We start from the raw sequence: 18,878 nt of genomic DNA, 5'->3' as shown, positions 1-18,878 counted from the left end.
GAAATTAATGGTATGAAAAGTTTTTTCTGTAATTGTAATTCTGTAAAATTATTGTGCAGGCCTTTCAATCATTCAAAACCCATACTCACTGTGAGTGCATCCCTAAGATATGTTATTGTTCTGTATCACTCAGTTCATATGAACTACATAGGTAGGCTACAGTACAGGTAGTCATGTCATAGTAGGTCTTGAAGATAAATTATGGAAGTTTTATGTTTCGTCAGCAGGGGTCGCAAAATCCAAATTTACCAGTATGCCGTTGGTCTGGCTAGAGTTCAATGTAGTACTGTAAATAGCGCAGTCGCAGTGGGAGCGGAGGCAGTCGAAGAGGAAATTCGCAAACCGTTGGAGTCTCTCCCATAGTTTGTGCTTGGATACAGTCATTGCAGAGCATTTATTTGAAATACAGCAGGGGCTAATATGGCGACGTTGGGACCAGACCCTCGTCCCCATTCCCAGCTCGCTTCTGCCTCGATACAAAGTAACATCAGTGGCAATAACCTGCCTCCCAACCGCGGCTTGGAAAGAGCGTTGGAAGAAGGAGCGAACTCCGGGTTTTTGAACCTCAGCGCCAGGAAACTCAAAGAATACCCCAGGACAGCATCTAACTACGACTTATCAGATACGGTGGAAGCAGGTAAGAATAGACAATGCCGTATAATTATTCTGAATCTCTTCCGCTCCTGCGCCCAGCAGACCCGACAAAAATGCATGGATTTTTGGAATTCATGTAGTCTTTTGGAGACGAAGGGTTTTGTATTCTGTATAAGCGATAACTTGATGTCTGGAGTATGTTTGAATTAAGAAGTTTCAATTCCAAACACATTAACATGACAGTGATAGAGAATTTTATGGACATGCCGTGTCTAGCGCAAGACTAAGCTTTTCTCGATGCGGAGAATCAGCTTTGGGACAGATGTTCAGTATTGTGCGTAGGCAACGAAATGTGGCCATTAAAGATAGCATGGCCTTAATGCTCCAAAAAGGCTACTACAATAAATGCCCCCGGTCTGTATGTTTGTCAAACAATGACGGAACAGCACGCTGCCTTTTCCTTTGAAGTTTGTCGGGAAGATGTCGGGGAAATCCCCATATTATTTCCCAGAACCGTACTATTCACATTTCGGTGTCACACTCACTGCAGCAGCCTATCATGGACAAAGTTTATATGGTAGGCTGTCATACAACGAGCAGTCACGCTATTAACTCCAGTATTTTATACTCAAGAAAAATAGAAACGCAACATGCACGAATTTCAAAGATGTTACAGTTCTTATGAGGAAATCAGTCAATTTAAATGAATGAATTAGGCCCTAATCTATGAATTTCACATGACTGGGAATACAGATGTGCACCTGTGTATCCTTTAAAAAGGATCATTCAAATTGCCATCGATAAAAAGCAATTATGTTCGTTGTCTGTAGCGTATGCCAGCCCAATACACAACCCCACCACATGACTGCCCTTTATTGTCCACAGCACAAGGTGCACCTGTGTAATGATCATGCTGTTTAATCAGCTTCTTGATATGTCTGTCAGGTGGATGGATTATCTTGGCAAATGAGAAATGCTCACTAACAGGGACATATAGTGTTGTGTGCACAAATGGAAAATTGTATGGAATCTTTTAATCCAGCTCATGAAACCAAGACTTTGTTTATATTGTTGTTCAGTATAGATTGGCTGGGCCATGCATGACTGCGCACTGCAGCAATTCAATCCATTGATCTTTTAGTAGGTTATCTTAGTAATTGCCTGGAAACCCGACGTTGAATTGCATTGAATTCTACGTCGGGCAGAAATGAGCATTTGAATCAGGAAAGTTTCCTCTCACGACCTCTACATGCCAGAATGTTGAATACAAGTATATTTTAATGTACTTTACAGGTTGTTAATGTGGTTGGTCCTTTTGGCGGTAGTAATGTGAGACAATATCCACAGGAAACTATTATTCTGTCAACTTTTCAAAGCCCTGGTAGTGCATTCAGATTTCTATCACCCGAAGCATGCGATGTCCCGAGAGGAAACTTTCCAGATTCAAATGCTAATTTCTGCCTGACGTACAATTCAATGCAATTCAATGTTGGATTTACATGCAAGCTTAATAAGTAAGGGCTGTCAATGGGTTTGACAGTAAATCCTAGTCTTTGTGTTTACCCCTTATGTGCATGTGTTTAGGATTGCACACAGATCATACATGATTTATGTGTGTTTAGTTGTGTCCTTGGCCATTTCAGTGAGGAGTGAGGAGTCAACTTATTGGCTCTAGTTTATAGTTTACATGTAACTATAACAGAGCGACCATAATCCATCCTCATAACCTGGAGTAGAAAATAGATTGTTGCGTTAGTCTCATGCGTTTGGACGTAGTAGCAGGGGAGTTCCAGTCCATCATACGCAATCTGATACTAAATTACAGTTGGCAACATTCCATCAGCCTTGTCATCATGAGGTAATGTCATGAACATTGGCATAACATTGCAGAAAAGTTATTAGAGCGTATTGTACTCATGTAAATCAAATGTATTTATAAAACCCTTTTTACAACAGCAGATGTCACAAAGTGCTTATACAGAAACCCAGCCTAAAACATCAAGCAATGCAGATGTAGACACACAGTGGCTAAGAAAAGCTCCCTAGAAAAGCAGAAACCTAGAGAGGATCCAGGCTCTGAGGGGTGGCCAGTCCTCTTCTGGCTGTGCCGGGTGGCGATTTATAAGAGTATATGGCCATTAAGGCCAAATCGTTCTTCAAGATGTCCACCATTGTTCCTGTACCCAAGAAAGCAAAGGTAACTGAACTAAATGACTATCGCCCCGTAGCACTAACTTCTGTCATCATGAAGTACTTTGAGAGACTAGTCTAGGATCATATCACCTCTATCTTACCTGACACCCTAGACACACTTCAATTTGCTTACCGGCACAATAGATCCACAGACGATGCCATCACACTGCCCGTGCCCATCTGGACAAGAGGAATACATATGTAAGAATGCTGTTCATTGACTATAACTCAGCCTTTAACACCATAGTTCCCTCCAAACTCATTAAGCTTGGGGCCCTGGTTCTGAACCCCACCCTGTGCAACTGGGTCCTGGACTTCTTGATGGGCTGCCCTCAGGTGGTAAAGGTAGGAAACAACACCTCCACTTCGCTGATCCTCAACACAGGGGCCCCACAAAGGGTGCATGCTCAGCCCCCTCCTGTACTCCCTGTTCACCCATGACTGTGTGGACATGCACGCCTCTAACTCAATCATCAAGTTTGCAGACGACACAACAGTAGTAGGCCTTATTATCAACAACGACGAGACAGCCTACTGGGAGGAGGTGAGGGCCCTGGGAGTGTGGTGCTAGGAAAATAACCTCTCACCCAACGTCAAAAAAACAAAGGAGCTGATCGCGGACTTCAGGATACAGCAGAGGGAGCACCCCCCCTATCCACATCAACCGGACCACAGTTGAGCAGGTGGATAGCTTCAAGTTGCTTGGCGTACACATCACTGACAAACTGAAATGGTCCACCCACACAGTGTGGTGAAGAAGGCGCAACCTCTGGAAGCTGAAGAAATTTGGCTTGGCACCAAAAACCCTCACAAACTTTTACAGATGCACAATTGAGAGCATCCTGTCGGGCTCCTATTACCACCTGGTACTGCAACGAATACCACCCTCAACTGCAGCGCACTCCAGAGGGTTTTGCGGTCTGCACAACGCATCACCAGGGGCAAACTACCTGCCCTCCAGCACACCTACAGCACCCGATGTCACAGGAAGGCCAGAAAGATCATCAAGGACAACAACCACCTGAGCCACTGCCTGTTCACCCCGCTAGTGGTTAGAGTGGTTAGAGCGTTGGGCTAGTAACCGAAAGGTTGTAAGTTCAAATCCCAGAGCTGACAAGGTACAAATCTGTCGTTCTGCCCCTGAACAAGGCAGTTAACCCACTGTTCCTAGGCCGTCATTGGAAATAAGAATTTGTTCTTAACTGACTTGCCTAGTTAAATAAAGGTTAAAAAACAGAAGCTGGAACCGAGAGACTGAAAAACAGCTTCAATCTCAAGGCCATCAGACTGTTAAATAGCCATCACTAGCACCTTAGAGGCTGCTTCCCTATATACATAGACTTGAGATAACTGGTTACTTTAATAATTGGAACCCTAGTCACTTTAATGTTTACATATTTTGCATTACTCATATGTATATATTCTATTCTGCTGTATTTTAGTCTATGCTCCTCCGACATTGCTCGTCCAAATATTTATATATTGTTAATTCTATTCCTTCACTTTAAATGTATGTATTGTTGTGAAATTGAGATATTACTTGTTAGATATTACTGCACTGTTGAAGCTAGAAACACAAGCATTTCACTACACCCGCAATAACATCAGCTAAACATGTATATGTGACCAATGCAATTTTATTTGAGATGACCAGCAGTATCAAATAATAATCACAATGGTTTTAGAGGGTGCAACAGGTCAGCACCTCAGGCGTAAATGTTAATTGGCTTTTCATAGCTGAGCATTCAGAGGTCGAGTCACTGTTTTCAGTGTCACATTAACTGCCTGGACACACACACATTCTTGTATAGCTAACTTTGTGGGGACATTTAATTCAGTCCCATTCAAAATCCTATTTCCCCTAACCTTAACCTTAACCCCAAGACCTAACCTTAAGACTAAAACTAACTCTAGCTCCTAAATCTAACACTAATTCTAAATGTTATCCTAAACCCCCCTAGAAATAGCATTTAACCTTGTGGGGATGAACAAAATGTCCCCAGTTGGTCCAATTTTTGTTTGTTTACTATTCTTTTGGTGACTTCTGGTCCCCACAAGTATAGTTAAACATGTGTACACACACATGCACCAGAGGCTACAAACAGGCCCTTAGCTACTCTTCTGTCATCGGCTGTCAGTCTGTCAGAGGGAGTGTGGTCTTTACAGGCACACAGCACCACTATAACCCAGCCTGAGGAAGATATTAGTCTACCTGACAGGCTATACTGATGACTGATGAGGGAATGTGTGTAATAAGCACTACACGGTGTGGGATTGAGGAAGGACCAAATCCAAGTGTGCTTGGTTATGCTGCATGAGAAATCCATTGATGGCAGTTGATTTCCACAGCAATTGAAGTACACCCTTATCCCACTGTTAATGAAATGACATATGGCATAGAGATGGGACCAGCACCATTAACTGTAATTGTAACATGAATAGGCTGTAATACTCTACCTAAGATCACTTAAAATGGCGCCGGAAGAAATGGCAGCAGTTTTACGGGCTCCCAACCAATTGTGCTATTATGTGTTTGTTTTTCTCGCATTATTTGTAACTTATTTTGTACATAATGTTTCTGCAACCGTTTCTTACGGAAGAAAAGAGCTTCTGGATATCAGAACAGAGATCATTACCTCGGATTAGACAGAGATTTTTTTCTTCAACAAGCAAGACTCACAGGACATTTGTAAACAGCTGGTGCACGAAATCTGAGGAAGGCTCTAGATTTTGCTCGTCTGAAGTATATTGTGATAAATTGCAGGCCACACTACTTGCCTAGAGAGTTCTCATCTATAATTTTCGTGGCTGTTTATTTACCTCCACAGACAGATGCTGGTACTAAGACCGCACTCAGTCAGCTGTATAAGGAAATAAGCAAACAGGAAACCACTCACCCAGAGGCAGCGCTCCTAGTGGCCGGAAACTTCAATGTAGGGAAACTTAAATCAGTTATACCACATTTTTATCAACATGTTAAATGTGCAACCAGAGGGAAAAACATTCTAGATCACCTGTACTCCACACACAGAGACGCGTACAAAGCTCTCCCTTGCCCTCCATTTGGTAAATCTGACCACAACTCTATCCTCCTGATTCCTGCTTCCAAGCAAAAATTAAAGTAGGAAACGCCAGTGACTCGTTCTATAAAAAAGTGGTCAGATGAAGCAGATGCTAAACTACAGGAGTGTTTTGCTATCACAGACTGGAACATGTTCCGGGATTCTTCTGATTGCATTGAGGAGTACACCCCATCAGTCACTGGCTTTATCAATAAGCGCATCGAAGGTCGTCCCCACAGAGACTGTATGTACATACCCCAACCAGAAGCCATGGATTACAGGCAACATTCACACTGAGCTAAAGGGCAGAGCTGCCGCTTTCAAGGTGCGGGACTCTAATCCGGAAGCTTACAAGAAATCCTGCTATGATGCCCTGCGACGAACCATGAAACAGACAAATCATCAATACAGGGCTAAGTTTGAATCATACTACACCTGCTCCGACGCACGTCTTATGTGGCAGGGCTTGCAAACTATTACAGACTACAAAGGGAAGCACCGCTGCAAGCTGCCCAGTGACACGAGCCTACCCTACGAGCTAAATCACTTCTATGCTCGCTTTGAGGCAAGCAACACAGGCATGCATGAGAGCATCAGCTGTTCCGGACGTGGGTAAGACGTGAGTAAGACCTTTTAAACAGGTCAACATACACAAGGCTGTGGGGCCAGACGGATTACCAGGGCGTGTGCTCCGGGCATGTGCTAACCAACTGGTAGGTGTCTTTACTGACATTTTCAACATTTCCCTGTCTGAGTCTGTAATACCAACATGTTTCAAGCAGACCACCATAGTCCCTGTGCCCAAGAACACTAAGGCAACCTGCCTAAATGACTACAGACCCGTAGCACTCACGTCCGTAGCCATGAAATGCTTTGAAAGGCTGGTAATGGCTCACATCAACACCATTATCCCTGAAACCCTAGACCCACTCCAATTTGCATACCGCCCAAACAGATCCACAGATGATGCCATCTCTATTGCACTCCACATTGCCCTTTCCCACCTGGACAAAAGGAACACCTATGTGAGAATGCTATTCATTGACTACAGCTCAGCGTTCAACACCATAGTACACTCGAAGCGAATCACTAAGCTAAGGATCCTGGGACTAAACACCTCCCTCTGCAACTTGATCCTGGACTTCCTGACAGGCTGCCCCCAGGTGGTGAGGGTAGGTAGCAACACATCTGCCACGCTGATCCTCAACAATGGAGCCCCTCAGGGGTGTGTGCTCAGTCCCCTCATGTACTCTCTGTTCACCCACGAATGAATGGCCAGGCATGACTCCCAACACCATCATTAAGTTTGCAGACGACACAACAGTGGTAGGCCTGATCACCGACAACGATGAGACAGCCTATAGGGAGGAGGTCAGAGACCTGGCCGGGTGATGCCAGAATAACAACCTATCCCTCAACGTAACCAAAACTAAGGAGATGATTGTGGACTACAGGAAAAGGAGGACTGAGTACGCCCCCATTGTCATCGACAGGGCTGTAGTGGAGCAGGTTGAGAGATTCAAGTTCCATGGTGTCTACATCACCAACAAACTAGAATGGTCCAAACACACCAAGACAGTTGTGAAGAGGGCACGGCAAAGCCTATTCTCCCTCAGGAAACTAAACAGATTTGGCATTGGTCCTGAGATCCTCAAAAGGTTCTACAGCTGCAACATCGAGAGCATCCTAAATGGTTGCATCACTGCCTGGTAAAGGGCAATTGCTTGGCCTCTGACTGCACTTCAGAGGGTAGTGCGAACGGCCCAGTACATCTCTGGGGCAAAGCTGCCTGCCATCCAGGACCTCTACACCAGGCGGTGTCAGAGGAAGGCCCTAAAAATGATCAAAGACCCCAGCCACCCCAGTCATACTTCTCTCTCTACTATCGCATGGCAAGCTGTACCAGAGTGCCAAGTCGAGGGCAAAAAGGCTTCTCAACAGTTTTTACACCCAAGCCATAAGACTCCTGAACAGGTAATCAAATGACTACCTAGACTATTTGCATTGTGTGCTCCCCCCACCAACCCCTCTTTTACACTGCTGCCACTCTCTGTTTTTCATATATGCACATTCACTTTAACTATACATTGATGTACATATGTACATACTACCTCAATTGGCCCGACCAACCAGTGCTCCTGCACATTGGCTAACCGGGCTATCTGCATTGTGTCCCACCACCCGCCAACCCCTCTTTACCCTACTGCTACTCTCTGTTCATCATATACAGTGCCTTGCGAAAGTATTCGGCCCCCTTGAACTTTGCGACCTTTTGCCACATTTCAGGCTTCAAACATAAAGATATAAAACTATTTTTTTTGTGAAGAATCAACAACAAGTGGGACACAATCATGAAGTGGAACGACATTTAATGGATATTTCAAACTTTTTTAACAAATCCAAAACTGAAAAATTGGGCGTGCAAAATTATTCAGCCCCCTTAAGTTAATACTTTGTAGCGCCACCTTTTGCTGCGATTACAGCTGTAAGTCGCTTGGGGTATGTCTCTATCAGTTTTGCACATCGAGAGACTGACATTTTTTCCCATTCCTCCTTGCAAAACAGCTCGAGCTCAGTGAGGTTGGATGGGGAACATTTGTGAACAGCAGTTTTCAGTTCTTTCCACAGATTCTCGATTGGATTCAGGTCTGGACTTTGACTTGGCCATTCTAACACCTGGATATGTTTATTTTTTAACCATTCCATTGTAGATTTTGCTTTATGTTTTGGATCATTGTCTTGTTGGAAGACAAATCTCCGTCCCAGTCTCAGGTCTTTTGCAGACTCCATCAGGTTTTCTTCCAGAAGGGTCCTGTATTTGGCTCCATCCATCTTCCCATCAATTTTAACCATCTTCCCTGTCCCTGCTGAAGAAAAGCAGGCCCAAACCATGATGCTGCCACCACCATGTTTGACAGTGGGGATGGTGTGTTCAGGGTGATGAGCTGTGTTACTTTTACGTTTTGCATTGTTGCCAAAAAGTTCAATTTTGGTTTCATCTGACCAGAGCACCTTCTTCCACATGTTTGGTGTGTCTCCCAGGTGGCTTGTGGCAAACTTTAAACAACACTTTTTATGGATATCTTTAAGAAATGGCTTTCTTCTTGCCACTCTTCCATAAAGGCCAGATTTGTGCAATATACGACTGATTGTTGTCCTATGGACAGAGTCTCCCACCTCAGCTGTAGATCTCTGCAGTTCATCCAGAGTGATCATGGGCCTCTTGGCTGCATCTCTGATCAGTCTTCTCCTTGTATGAGCTGAAAGTTGAGGGACGGCCAGGTCTTGGTAGATTTGCAGTGGTCTGATACTCCTTCCATTTCAATATTATCGCTTGCACAGTGCTCCTTGGGATGTTTAAAGCTTGGGAAATCTTTTTGTATCCAAATCCGGCTTTAAACTTCTTCACAACAGTATCTCGGACCTGCCTGGTGTGTTCCTTGTTCTTCATGATGCTCTCTGCGCTTTTAACGGACCTCTGAGACTATCACAGTGCAACTTCTGGAGAGAGTTTGCTGCACTGAAAGTAAAGGGGCTGAATAATTTTGCACGCCCAATTTTTCAGTTTTTGATTTGTTAAAAAAGTTTGAAATATCCAAGAAATGTCGTTCCACTTCATGATTGTGTCCCACTTGTTGTTGATTCTTCACAAAAAAATACAGTTTTATATCTTTATGTTTGAAGCCTGAAATGTGGCAAAAGGTCGCAAAGTTCAAGGGGGCCGAATACTTTCGCAAGGCACTGTATACATTGTCACTTTAACCATATCTACATGTACATACTACCTCAATCAGCCTGACTAACCGATGTCTATATATAGCCTCGCTACTGTGTGTAGCCTCGCTACTGTGTGTAGCCTCGCTACTGTTTTTCACTGTCTTTTTACTGTTGTTATTTCTTTACTTACCTATTGTTCACCTAACCTTTTTTGCACTATTGGTATAGAGCCTGTAAGTAAGCATTTCACTGTAAGGTGAACCTGTTGTATTCAGTGTACGTGACAAATAAACTTTGATTTGATTTCTCACTACAGGATAGCACTGTCTGTGCCACTTCTGCTTTTGCAGTGAGACGGTTATCAAAATTATACACACGTTCTCTCACGCACACATTCTTACTCGGCTAAGGAAAATCCCAAACACCGTTTCATATTTGCTCATCTGCCTAAAACCAAAAGCTTACTGCTACATGGTACCTACATGTTAGGACCTATGTGCAGACTGACACTGCGATGTAATACTACTGTATGTGCCCTGAATCTGATGTTGGTGCCCTTTTTAACCCCCTCCCCACTGCCCCCATTTCCCTGTCAGTGGAGCTCAATGACTGAGATTGAGCCGTGGCCCAGGTCGGCTGACACAGCAAGGTGGCCAGGGGATCGCTAGATATTACTAGTGGTGATAATTACCTTACTGTCTGACTGGGTTTACTCCCAGTTACACAAACCTGCTGTTATTAATATCCTGGAATGGCACTTCTGACCATCTGCTCTGCAACCTACCTGATGCGCACACACTCCTACTACTGTGTCCACTCACTAGAGACATCACTCATAGTTAACACATACAGACAAGCACTGTGCCACACAAAACGATGACAGTTGAATTGAGCGAACATTGGAACACTCCTCCTCATAGTGGTCGGTTTGGCCACTGTTCTTTATAGATCAGATGGTAAAGTCACCATTGCTGGGTATATCACCATTGCTGGGTATATTATATCACCATTGCTGGGTATATCACCATTGTGAATTTGCACTGGGATGACGGAGGGTACTATATTTGGATTAAAAATATAGTTAATCTCAAATTAATGGTTGCCATCAATTTGTTTTTAAACTGAGTATTATGTAGAGGTCGACCGATTAATCGGAATGGCCGATTAATTAATGCCGATTTCAAGTTTTCTTAACAATCGGAAATCGGTATTTTTGGGGCGCCGGTTTAAAAAAAAAATAATAATACAAAAAAATATATATATTTTTTTTTTTACACCTTTTATTTATTCTTTATTTAACTAGGCAAGTCAGTTAAGAACACATTCTTATTTTCAATGATGGCCTAGGAACGGTGGGTTAACTGCCTCGTTCAGGGGCAGAACGACAGATTTTCACCTTGTCAGCTCGGGGGATCCAATCTTGCAACCTTACAGTTAACTAGTCCAATGCAATAACGACCTGCCTCTCTCCTTGCATTCCACAAGGAGACTGTTATGCAAATGCAGTAAGCCAAGGTAAGTTGCTAGCTAGCATTACATTTATCTTATAAAAAACAATAAATCATAATCACTAGTTAACTACACATGGTTGATGATATTACTAGATATTATCTAGCGTGTCCTGCATTGCATATAATCTGTCTGAGCATACAAGCATCTTAAGTATCTGACTGAGCGTAGGCAGATACTTGGTAGGCAGAAGCAGGCGCATAAACATGAATTCAAACAGCACTTTTGTGCGTTTTGCCAGCAGCTCTTCCTTGTTCGTCAAGCATTGCACTGTTTATGACTTCAAGCCTATCAACTCCAGAGATGAGGCTCGTGTAACTGAAGTGAAGTGGCTAGCTAGTTAGCGTGCGCTAATTTTCGTTTTGTTGCTGGTTCGAGCCCAGGGAGGAGCGATTAGGGGGTCGGAAGCTATACTGTTACACTGGCAATACTAAAGTGCCTATAAGAACATCCAATAGTCAAAGGTTAATGAAATACAAATGGTATAGAGGGAAATAGTCCTATAATTCCTATAATAACAACAACCTAAAACTTCTTACCTGGGAATATTGAAGACTCATGTTAAAAGGAACCACCAGCTTTCATATGTTCTCATTTTCTGAGCAAGGAACTGAAACGTTAGCTTTCCTACATAGCACATATTGCACTTTTACTTTCTTCTCCAACACTTTGTTTTTGCATCATTTAAACCAAATTGAACATGTTTCATTATATACTTGAGGCTAAATGGATTTTATTGATGTATTATAATAAGTAAAAATAAGTGTTCATTCAGTATTGTTGTAATTGTCATTATTACAAATTTATAAATACAAAAAATCAGCCGATTTAATCGGTATCGGCTTTTATGGCACTCCAATAATCGGTATCGGCGTTGAAAAAACATAATCGGTCGACCTCTAGTATTATGTACTCAGATGAAGCTCTGTCTTACTCTTTGATGTTATGATGATCCTAAAGGTGTTTAGCCTTACAAGGTCCTGTGGGTCTAATCAGATTGCTGGTAGGATTAGAAAGGGGAGGAGGAGGACACTCCGGCAACATTACCTTTCTGCCTTCCTGACCTCAGAGCTCAATTCACCCAGACTAGAGCGAGACCTTTTTTGGTTGTCTCCAGAAATAGCCTGATTGATTTCATAATGATTCCCAGGGGAGGTTTTTGAGGAAATGGGAACCAAGCAGAAATGTAAGAAATGCGTCCACTTCAACTGGTGGCGAATGTTCTCTGAATGTTGTGGTAACGTTATGTATCTGATTCTAGCATTGTTTTCTGGTTATTTATGTTTGTGTGTAATAGTCAGTTCTAGAGATTTTATTGGCCTGTTCTGATGAATATGTCAGGAAAGGAAACAGCCTCTCATGACAAAGGGCATTTCTGGCATTGTTTCACGCCATTCACTCACATTCTGGAGCTACAGCCTGACTCTCTCTCTTTCTCTCTGTGTGTTGTGATGTGAGATGTGTTAGGGCTCATACACACCAATAGCGTTTGCTGGCTGAGAGTACTTAGCACCTCAATTAAACTTTGCGGGGAAAAAATTGCAAGTGCACAATGATTACATGTAGAATCGCATGAAATGTCTTGGCAGTCAGACGTCTACAGCAGTTGCTCCCTTAAACACCGCACACCAACGAACGCAAATCCAGATTCGGTGTGATGTGTGCCAGCCCTTAGCCTGGTTCCTAATGAGCCACCTCCCCAGTGATGTGTGTGATCCTGTATTATGACCCTCAGCTCTAGTCCAGCCCCAGCACTCTTCCTTCACCACTGGGCTGGCTGCCAGGATACACTGGTGCCCTGTAAACACACCTGCCTTAATTTCTCTGTCCCCTCCCTGGGATGTCCTGTCAGACGTGTACGTATGTCTCGCTCCTTCAGGAAGCTGTGAATTCTCAGGAATGCAACCAGGGATAGGGTGTTGGAGGGTAGAGTTTGTCTGTTCTGTGTACGGACCACACCTGAGAACTGTCATAAACCACAGCTGAGTTAAAAACACACTCACACATCTACTATCCCCCTCTCTCTTCCTCGCTCTCCCTCTCTCACACACATACACACTTCCTATCTCACTAGTGTCTAGCGCTCCTTTTCTCTCTCTCCAATTATATCTCCCTTACACACATGTTAAGTCTTAGACAGACCTCATCGCCCCCAGTTGGTAAACTAACTTCAAAAGTTGTGTATCCTGTAGCCTTAGTATCGCTCACTCACACACACATCCCTATATCATCAGGTCTAGATCTTAGACGAGACACTGTGGGCTCGGCGCCGTGACGGTAACCGTGGTGATGGGATAAACAGGTTGCGGCGGGTGCTGTGGTGGAGTATAGTCTGGGGATAGAATAATGAGCTAATGCATTGTTAATGGAACTGTTACTGGCCCTGTTCAGAGGAGGTGATACCCCAGAGACGGGCTGGAACAGCAAAAGATTGGGTTTCAGTATAGCAGGGGTCGGCAACAGGTGGCCCATGGGCCAAAAATGTCAGTGAGTGATTAAAAAAAATATATATATATATATATTTTGCCCCCAAAGTTTTCAAAAAAAAGAAAAGACTGTGAAATCACCAGTAATTCAGCCAAAGCTGAGTTTTATTTTGGAAATCTGTTTCCAAGTATTCCCACATATATAAAAGATGTGATTGTGTCTCAATGTAATCAAGGTATGAAATGTATAATAATTAATTATTATTATGTTATTATACAATAATTATTATTATATTATTTTCAAATACATTTTTTTTTGTTATGGTCTATTTGCAGTGAACAAAACCTCTGAATCTAGTGGTCTACCCCTGTACTACAGTATAACTAGTGAAATAAAGGTTTACTGTGGTGAGATGCAGGGCAGACACTCCACAGTGCCTAACCTATGGAATGTGGACAGTTGCAGTAGTAGTGGAATGGATGGCAATGATGGACTATGTTGCTTTGGTCATTTATTACTGAATAATCACTTGATTTATTAGGTCAGTAAAGTTAATTGAATCAAAATAATGGAATTTAGATGCCTCTACCCTTTCTCTTGTGTTGTTGGTACAGTTGTATAGATCCTCAATCTTCTTGTGTTCTTATTGTGTTTTTAATCAAGTTTGTTACCTCAGTGTGTGAGGGGGGTGTGTTTAAAATAAATACAGTTATAAAAAATATATATAAAAAAACTAACTATATATATATATATATATATATATATATATAATGTAAAAGTCTGAAGCGTCACCATGGAGCACGGAATACACATGCTGCTCTAGAAACCGTTTGCTGTGACCCAGTGAGTGGCAGACAATCAGGGATTAGGACTAGGGATTATATGGGCTGGTTGTAAATCCCTCCCTCCATCTTTGACCTGTCAGTCAGGACCTGGTAGGACTGTACTGGTACCATCAGACCTACACCTATAGCTCTACAGCTACACAGACACACTTTGACATTGTCTGTGTGTCTGACTGGGTTTAAGTGTGTATGTGTGTGTGTGTGGGTGGGTGGGTGGGTGTGTGGGTGGGTGGGTGGGGGGAGGTGGCTGAAGATGGTGTTTAATGTGTTTTTTTTTGTAGTTGGTACATTTTGGGTGTTCTTTAATGAACTCTCCAGAGAAATGTGCAAACTCTAGTGGTATAGCGGAATAGACGAGGGCAGGCAGATGGTATTGACTCGATTAGAGGGTTAATTGCCTCTGGCTGTGATGTTTTGCTGGCAACCCCCGACACTGCACTGTCACGGCTCAACTGTATTTCTCTCACACACACACACACACACACACACAAAATACCCTCACAAACACTCCACGCCACTACACACTCCTCCCAACTCCTACAACCACTGACCCGTGTCTTATCAGTCTCTCCCCTGCCTCTTTATCAGTGCCCTGCTCTCTCTATATCTATCCAATTCAATTCACTGGGCTTTATTGGCATGGGACACATATGTTAAGTATAAGTTGTAGGCGGATGTGCTGTAAGTTGTAGGCGGATGTGCTGTAAGTGGTAGGCGGATGTGCTGTAAGTGGTAGGCGGATGTGCTGTAAGTGGTAGGCGGATGTGCTGTAAGTGGTAGGCGGATGTGCTGTAAGTGGTAGGCGGATGTGCTGTAAGTGGTAGGCGGATGTGCTGTAAGTGGTAGGCGGATGTGCTGTAAGTGGTAGGCGGATGTGCTGTAGGCGGATGTGCTGTAGGGGGGTGTGCTGTAGGGGGGTGTGCTGTAGGGGGGTGTGCTGTAGGGGGGTGTGCTGTAGGGGGGTGTGCTGTAGGGGGGTGTGCTGTAGGGGGGTGTGCTGTAGGGGGGTGTGCTGTAGGGGGGTGTGCTGTAGGGGGGTGTGCTGTAGGGGGGTGTGCTGTAGGGGGGTGTGCTGTAGGGGGGTGTTGACACAGTAATGTACCCCCCTCTGCCTCTTCACCTCCCCTTCACACAGACACAGTGTGACAGGATGGCATGGTGCCCTGCAGAACACTCATAGGGTGGGTAGGTCAGTGGGGGAGGGGTGCTATTATGATGCCAGGGGCAGAATTTGGGTGATGTTGAGGTTCTACTATGTGGGGGTGGATGAGAAGGGCTTATATTTTGGAGGATGCCATTTTTATTTTTAAAGGAGCTTATGTCTTCACATCATACAGCCTTGAGCAAGTGCCAAATACTATATACGGTCCATTTAGCGCTATGAATGTTGGAATAACGTTTAGGGCTTTTTGGAGGCTCAATAACATGTTTGTTGCTTTATAGAACCCTGTTATGGTGAAGTTTTATAAATGTGTGTGGGGTATTTGAATGGCCTTGCTAAATATCATTGATTGTAGGAAACCACAAGTTATTTTGGTCATCCTGGATATTGTCTCAAGCCAGCAGATGACCTGAAACCATGCTGCAACGCCATAACAACTCTGGTTGTTGGTCAAAGCTGTTCTAATAGAACTCTTCATGCATGTTTGGTTGCTAAGAGAGGGAGAGGTTCTTGTTTGGCGGATATGAGCGTCTGTGTTTGTTTCACGCTCCACAGGTTGGGTTCAAAGCTCTGCTCTGTGGAGGCATGAGGGGAGCAGCATATCCCACTGCTGGCTTGCTTCTGAAGCTAAGCAGGGTTGGTCCTGGTCGGTCCCTGGATGGGAGACCAAATGCTGCTGGAAGTGGTGTTGGAGGGCCAGTAGGAGGCACTCTTTCCTCTGCTCCAAAAATAATATCCCCAATTCCCCAGGGCAGTGATTGGGGACATTGTCCTGTGTAGGGTGCTGTCTTTCGGATGGGACTTTAAACCGGTGTCCTGACTCTTTGTGGTCACTAAAGAGCCCATGGCACTTATCGTAAGAGTATGGGTGTTAACCCTAGTGTCCTGGCTAAATTCCCATTCTAACCCTCATACCGTCACGGTCACCTAATCCCAAATGTATAATTGGCTCATTCACCCCCTCTCCTCTCCCCTGTAACTATTCCCCAAGTTGTTGCTGTAAATGACAGTGTTCTCAGTCAACTTACCGGGTAAAATAAATTATAAATAGTTTTTCTAGCCTTGTAAACACAGTCTAGTTAAATGGTATCGGTTCTGGGGAAGTGGTGCACTCAGATAAAGATGACAGGAACTGAAGTTTCTACATGATTCCTGATGTGTGTCTCTCTCTAGGGGGTTTCTGTGTGTGTCATTAACACCCCTGGCGTGTTGGTGTGAGGTCACCAGAAATCCCCTTCTAAAGGGTCAGTGACAGTACTGTCTCCCAGTGTTCTCAGATTCACTTGTTCTCTTGAGACTGGGTAGCAAGGGATGGCTGACATTGCAGTAGGGGCAGGTAGGATGGTGTGATATAAGGTTCGGTGTACGGGGGGGTATGCAGTGCCTCAGCATTTCCCAGACAGGAAATGGCCTTAGCTGCTGCCCTTCCAAACAATGAGCCAGGCGGGGAGGGACTAGGATGGCTTCCTGCCTCTGTTACAGTACAGACCTGCCTCAGCCTCACAGCCCTAAGATACAAAACGTCACACAGACAGCAACACCATGTGCCAGACCAGTACTGACCAGTAGAGAACAGAGCAGTAAGAGAAGAGCTGTGTGTGCGTGTTAGAGCCAGGTGAAAATGTGTCATGAGTGTTTTACCCTGCTGCTCTATGGCTGTCATGTGTCTAAGGTAGCAGCAGCCTCAGCTGGGCCCCAAATGTGGTGACCTCATCACTCGACAGCATCAGTGACTGCATGGAATAGATAGGCAGAGAGAAGGGCAGTAAGCCTGTGCATTAATTTGATAGGTACTTCAGCTACAGATTAAAACATAATTTAAAACATTGAATTCTACTTCGGCTGTTCTGTTTGAGGTGGGTGTGATTTTAGTTTCTATGTTGTATGGAAAAGGTCTAGAGACAGATGGGGACAAACTCATGCAATCACAGCTATAAGGTCCAGTATACAAAGAGAGACACGAGTAGCTCAGTATCACGTACACACACAATGGGAGGCTCTCCTCACTACATTCTTTGTCTTACGTGCTGGTAATACTATCCTGGAATGTCACTTTTGACCTTTACATCAGCTCTGCACTAGAGGTCGACCGATTATGACTTTTCAACGCCGATACGGATTTATTGGAGGACCAAAAAAAGCTGATACCGATTTAATTGACTGATTTTGTTTAAAAAATGTTATATATATTTGTAATAATGACTATTGCAACAATACTGACTGAACAATGAACCCTTTTTATTTTAACTTCATACACTACATCAATAAAATCTATTTAGTCTCAAATAAATAATGAAACATGTTCAATTTGGTTTAAATAATGCAAAAACAGTGTTGGAGAAGAAAGTAAAAGTGCAATTTGTGCCATGTAAAAAAAAGAAGCTAATGTTTTAAGTTCCTTGCTCAGAACATGAGAACATATGAAAGCTGGTGGTTCAATATTCCCAGTTAAGAAGTTTTAGGTTGTAGTGATTATAGGAATTATGATGCGTCGACAATTTTTCTCTCTACCATTTGTATTTCATATACCTTTGACTATTGGATGTTCTTATAGGCGCTTTATCTCAGGAGTTGATAGTCATAAACAGCGCTGTGCTTCAAGCATTGCTAAGAGCTGCTGGCAAATGAAGTAAAGTACTATTTTAATAAATGCTTACGGGCCTGCTGCTGCCTACCACCGCTCAGTCAGACTGCTCTATCAAATATCAAATCATAGACTTAATTATAATAAACACACAGAAATACGAGCCTTTGGTCCTTAATATGGTCAAATCCGGAAACTATAATTTTGAAAACGTTTATTCTTTCAGTGAATTATGGAACCATTTTGTTGAACAGGTGGCATCCCTAAGTAAATATTTCTGTTGCATTGCACACCCTTCAATGTTATGTCATAATTATGTACAATTCTGGCAAGTTAATTATGTTCTTTGTTAGGAAATCAAATCAAATTTATGTCACATACACATGGTTAGCAGATGTTAATGCGAGTGTAGCGAAATGCTTGTGCTTCTAGTTCTGACAATGCAGTAATAACCAACGAGTAAACTAACCTAACAATTCCAAAACTACTACCTTATACACACAAGTGTAAAGGGATAAAGAATATGTACATAAAGATATATGAATGAGTGATGGTACAGAACGGCATAGGCAAGATGCAGTAGATGGTATCGAGTACAGTATATACATATGAGATGAGTAATGTAGGGTATGTAAAAAGTGGCATAGTTTAAAGTGGCTAGTGATACATGTATTACATAAAGATTCAGTAGATGATATAGAGTACAGTATATACATATACATATGAGATGAGTAATGTAGGGTATGTAAACATTTATATTAAGTAGCATTGTTTAAAGTGGCTAG

At 43.2% G+C, this 18,878-nt stretch overlaps 1 protein-coding gene across 8 annotated transcripts in view; it reads left to right on the top strand.

Moving 5' to 3' along the window:
• The first annotated feature begins 302 nt into the window (after window positions 1–302).
• LOC109868725 (leucine-rich repeat and calponin homology domain-containing protein 1) overlaps window positions 303–18,878 on the top strand; it is a 118,014-nt gene continuing 99,438 nt past the window's right edge. For 3 of the 8 annotated variants that reach the window (XM_031798269.1, XM_031798262.1, XM_020458491.2), the window contains exon 1: window positions 309–637. In XM_031798269.1, the coding sequence (XP_031654129.1) occupies window positions 421–637 (217 nt within the window). In that variant the 5' untranslated portion in view covers window positions 309–420. Of the gene's footprint in view, window positions 638–18,878 lie in introns of all 8 variants that reach the window. The other 5 variants (XM_020458486.2, XM_020458480.2, XM_020458474.2 and 2 more) reach the window with 4 other exon arrangements.

The sequence above is a fragment of the Oncorhynchus kisutch genome, linkage group LG2, assembly GCF_002021735.2.
Source record: "Oncorhynchus kisutch isolate 150728-3 linkage group LG2, Okis_V2, whole genome shotgun sequence".
NCBI lineage: Eukaryota > Metazoa > Chordata > Actinopteri > Salmoniformes > Salmonidae > Oncorhynchus > Oncorhynchus kisutch.
The sequence above is the reverse complement of the archived record's forward strand: the minus strand, read 5'-3'. Positions and strand labels throughout refer to the sequence as shown.